Consider the following 5,363-nt stretch of genomic DNA (forward strand, 5'->3'; position numbering starts at 1 on the left):
GTATGTCCTAAACATTGTTGGAGACCTTGAGACAGTTGCAATAAAGGAGGAGAGGTATGTCCTGAGCATGAATCATGGTGTAGTAGACACGTGATTAGCTCTCATGCATGATGTCTTCACATGCACACTGTAGTCAGTGTAGTACTGCTGCCAGAAGACTGGGACTGACCATGCATTATAATTAAGGAACAACGCGCATCAGGAATTACAGCGGGTAGCTGCATAGCAGAGCAGTCATCGCACAAAGCATCCATGGCTTCGAAGAATGGCAGAACGCCGGGCATGGCGCTGCTATTGCTATACTACTAATTTTGGTGATTCGATCAAAAGCTCACTGCGAGATGACCAGAAGGCTTTCAACCAAAGCAAGAAGGGTGAGCTCAGTAAGGATAAGGTGGTTCTCAAAACACTTGTTCCGTTCTCTCTCAAACAAAGGTATGCTGCACACTCTAGCTGTGGTATTTACATGTTCTTTTTGGGCAAGCCACTTTATCTAGTCCATAGAGTCTACCCCACTGGATGATAGGAAAAAACTAGATGTGCAGGCCATGCAACAAAAGGACCCGGCAGATGAGAAGGAGGAGGTGAATGGCAAACATTAGGATCATGCCCTAGTCCAAGAGGAGGAGTAGAAGAAGGCCCGAGCGGCGCATGCAGGGGGTACAACTAATCAAAAGATTGAAGAAGCATACAAAGAGAATGTGCATCTAGCAAACAAAGCCAAAGGCAAGAACATGAAGAAGATATCACTCAAAAACTCGCCCACAAGCCACTGATTGATAGAAACTGGTATGTTGTTCTTGATGAGAACCATGGGGAGAGTGATGAGATTCAGATTTATGAGTGAAGCTGCAATGTCCAAGGTCACAATGGTAACATGGGATGTTAGAGGGTTGGGCTATGAACCCAAGAAGGATGTATGCACGAGACTCCTCAGATTGAGGAAGTTGGACCTACTTGCTATTCAAGAGGTCAAGGTGTGCACTGAGCTTTAGCTCCTGCGATTGACACGCCACGGGACCTCCGTTGATATCAATCATCTATGAGCTCAAATTCCAATCACTTAGGTTAAAGCCTGATAATCGATCTTTAGGCTATAATCTGATACTGATCAAGTCTCATCGATGAACCCAAATTCCAGGACAGTACAGATTAGGGGCTTATGTGCTCAAATGGGGTTTCTTGTGAAAAGTGAAAGCTCGTTGGAGGCTCTTGGGAAGCTTAAGGTTATGGCCTTGGACAAAATAGAAACTTTGACAAAGGGACAATTCCAAGTGGTAGAGGTGCTGCCCATCAACAATAACACAGACTTACACAGGCTCCTGTACTGGTAAAATAATTAGTTGTGGCTAACAAGCCAGTACCTTGCACCTATTGAAACTATATTAGAACGGAAAATTGCAAAACTCGTCTCTCTAATTTTCACTCATTAATTCAAAACACCCAAATACTTGTTACAGGATGTCATGTGTCGAGAGCAAATCAAGCCACCCAATGGCCTCGGCCCTGGTTTCATATGCAAAGCTGCAATATGGAATTGAGCCTTCAGGTCAAGTTGAGGACTTCACAATTATAGATGGGGAAGGCGTTAGTGGTGTGCTTGATGGCCACCAAATACACATCGGTAATGAGAGACTAGCAAACCGGTTTCAATGGACTGATCATGGTATGTATGGATATAGAACATGGCCATTTTGTAGAGGCTAGAGTACATCTATAAGAGTGTTTCTTCATTTGTTTGTTGTTATATGTAATGTAACATTTTGGTTTGTACTATCTGCAGACATAGAAGAGACCATAGAAATCTGGAAGAGTCAAGGATGGACAATTTGTTGGATAGGTGTGAACGAAAAACTGGAAGAGATTTTATGTGCTGGTGATTAGCTTCACACTGAAGCACTTGAAGCTGTGCATAACATAAAGGTGAGAAATTTATTTCTAATCATTTTACCCACTCTAAATTTTTGATTGTGCCATTACCTAATGAGAACTAAAATTTTTCTTCCGATCTATTCTAATCAAAGAGGGATAACTGAGAGATATGTGCAGAGGTTGGGCCTCCACATTGTCATGCTTACCGGAGATAGTTTAACCATAGCAAATGCTGTAAACATGAAGGTGATGCTCATTTGACATTTTTAGCTCACCTACAATACAGTTTACTAGGTATCTATTGACATCTATTATATATATGCTCAGATAAATACTAATCAGCAAAATCACTGTGATCATCTGATTAATTTGGTTAAAATGCAGTTTGGCACCAATTCTATCGAAGTGCACGCCCAACTACTTCTTGAAGAAAAGGTGAGTGTGCTTAGGCGGCTCAAGAAAAAGGGATTGACTGGCATGGTAGGAGATGGCATAAATGATGCACCTGCTTTAGCAGCAGCTGATGTTGGCATTGCCATGGGTGTTGCTGGTTCAGCTGTGGCTATGGAGACTGCAAATATTGCTCTCATGACCAATAATCTAAAGAACCTTGCACATGCTGTGGAGTTAGCATGCAAAGCACGAAAAAAGATTGAGCAAAATATATTCCTATCAATCACAGTCAAGCTAATAGTTATTGTGCTTGCGGCAGCTAGATATGCATCCTTATGGGGTGATGTTGTTGCTGATGTGGGCACTTGCCTACTTGTGATCTTCAATAGCATGTTATTGCTAGGCAGATAGACTAGAGCTAATGGCTCTTGCAGTACAAGTCAACATAATCATGATCACCATCACAGTGGACATAAACATTGTCATGATCATCTGCACCTGAGGCATGATCACAGCCACCAGCACAAGCCGTTGCAATCATGTGCTGTTGGTCATTCAAAGAGGAACCTCTTTGGATATCCAATGTTCTACTGCAGCTCAGCCAACTTGGATGAATTTGACCTTGAATGCTGCACATCGAAGGGACCTAGAGATCAAGAAGTGGACCTCAAGAGCTTGCATCATGATCACCATCATCACATTGCTGGACATAAGCACTGCCTTGGATCCAACTTAGGCTGCACCAACATCAGCTTTTGTAAGGATTCCAATCCATGCATTAAGAAAGTAAGGAGAAGAGTAGGCCATAAAGATACTTGTACAAAAGACTGCGCAAAAGATCATTTAAGTAGTTTGTGTGAAGGACTAGCTACAACAACAAGTACTGGGCATTGAGATTCCTGCCTTGAACCAGCTACTACAGTTTTGTTTCACCTCTCGCCTTTGTCATCCATAGCCAGTAGCTGTGGCAATGATGGTGGCAATCGTGCTTGCACATACCAAGCGGTCAACTTGTGCAATAACTACTATGGTGTTGAAACCAAAATAGTTGGCTCCGTGGAAGATTATTTATGCTCTGCCTACTGTTGCTCCGAGAAACCAATCAGTTTGTTTCTAGATACATGCCATTTGTAGATGATTATGCATTCTGGTAATCCGAGATCTTCTGCAGTGTAGATGGAGGTACACAACCATGTGGCTCTTGAAGCCCAGAGGACGACCCACTTGACGTTGCCCAGAGAGACCACTAGGACTTATAAAAGCTAAGTGTTCTATTCCTCTGTAATCGATTTCATCCATTGTGATTCTACTCTGCAACATAACGATCAAATATCAAAGTTCCATCAACTGTGGTTGATCTCAGAAAGGAGATTAATGATCTTTCTTGATCATATGAATATCCATTAAATCCATCATCAATTCTTTACCTTTCTTTTGATCATCTTGCAACAAAAACTTTATAATCTTCACCATCAATATTATGTGCACTATGTTTTGATTATATTGAATGTTGAAAGGTGAGTCCTTGTAAGTGAAAGATCTATATTAATGTGATGTTTCAGGCTTTTACTACAGGCTAGAATTACATTCGCTTTCATGGATATAATTATCAGAGATACTACCAGCCTGAAGAGTTGCAGACTTATGCCTCATGGATAAAAGAGAAAATGAAAGCTGGATTGGATGTTTATGCATATTTCAACAATGACTATCATGGTTATGCACCATTCAATGCCCTGGATCTCAGAGAAATGGTGCTGGATGCAACGTAGTGTCTGACAATATATTAGTGTGGTCACCTGCAGTCACCATAATCAGACAAACAGCTGGCATAACGGTGGTTAAGGTGGTTGAGATTTAGCTGGGACATGTAATCTCACCCCTGTAAAGGGTCTCCTATCAAGGCTCTTTGGGTTATGGCTAGGTCACTAGAGAACAACAACCAAACTTTGAAAAAGAAGGAATCTGCATGGTGATAAGCTTCCTTTTTGCTGTTATTTTATAGATTTTTTTGGGGGCAAAAACAAAGATTCATATTTTTTAGAAGTTATGTAATTGCATCAGTTTTCTGACTTCTTATACGTTGTAAAGTAGTTAAATAGTTGCAACCAAGAGTCATGGTGGTCCTTGGCACCTACATCCTGGACAAGACAAACATAGGATGGATCGATTTGCAGCAGTAATAGAGGCTTGCCACCTATTCTTGTTTCCTGTCTTGTCTTCTATTCATATTCATTGTCTTGCCAAGAGACAAAGGTTTTGACAAAACTGACATTCAAAATGACAAGCATGGCTAGATACCAAGATAGTCTTACTCTAGCCACCTACAACATCAAAGCAATTAGTAGGGACATTAAGCAAGGGCTGTTTTGGAAGTGGGCTCTTGAGAAGAATTTTTTTGCAATTCTTGTGTGCAAGAGCACAAACTACATTTCTTTAGTGGCAACTTTTTCTTACATGGGGGATGCTTGTGCTTCTCTAGAGAAAGCGAAGGAGAATCAACTAACGACCATAGCCATACTATATTAAAAAAACGTATTACATGAAAGAAGCTTATAAGACATTGCAAAATTATACCTGGACTGGAGCTTAGTGATGGTGATCGATACTGCAATCTATGATGTCTTTTCTTTCTCTATCATGAAATCTATGCACCTCCACTCAGTTCACAGAGTACGGCTTGCTATGTTGCAGAATGGAAAAAGGGGAAAAGAAGAGAAGGAGGGAGTTCCAAAACATTATAGAGGGAAAATATGTTAAGGTTAGTGTTTCAACGGTAGGATGAGAACTTTTTAAAATTTTTTGAGTTTATCAATATTTATTTCTCTATTTCATTTTTGAAGAATTCTAGAAAAAGATAAGTCACATGATCATATTGATAGCATCACCAATTTGTTATAAAATCTTACCCCCCCGGGCCTTCGATGACTCAACTCTTGGTGATCTTTGGTGCATGCATCGCATCAATTATCTCTGTGAGTACAATGAGTAGACTTTTTCGATCATCATCATTCCAAACGCAAGTCTTGTAGAGATTTTCGATGTCTCATCAAAATTGGAAGACTTAAAGGGATCTTGGTAACACTCAAGATTCTTTA

The 5,363-nt window shown here is 40.6% G+C and overlaps 1 protein-coding gene across 1 annotated transcript; it reads left to right on the top strand.

Moving 5' to 3' along the window:
• The first annotated feature begins 265 nt into the window (after nt 1-265).
• LOC148027531 (cadmium/zinc-transporting ATPase HMA2-like) lies at nt 266-2,676 on the top strand. Its single transcript, XM_087689072.1, has 6 exons — nt 266-435; nt 1,142-1,330; nt 1,461-1,666; nt 1,784-1,876; nt 2,099-2,118; nt 2,257-2,676. Exons 1-6 carry the CDS (start codon nt 266-268, stop codon nt 2,674-2,676), a joined length of 1,098 nt encoding a protein of 365 aa, XP_087545198.1.
• The last annotated feature ends 2,687 nt before the right edge of the window (nt 2,677-5,363 follow it).

Source organism: Lygodium microphyllum, chromosome 12 (assembly GCF_053477565.2).
Source record: "Lygodium microphyllum isolate KBCC chromosome 12, Lygodium_microphyllum_v1.1.10, whole genome shotgun sequence".
NCBI classification, from domain to species: Eukaryota; Viridiplantae; Streptophyta; class Polypodiopsida; order Schizaeales; family Lygodiaceae; genus Lygodium; species Lygodium microphyllum.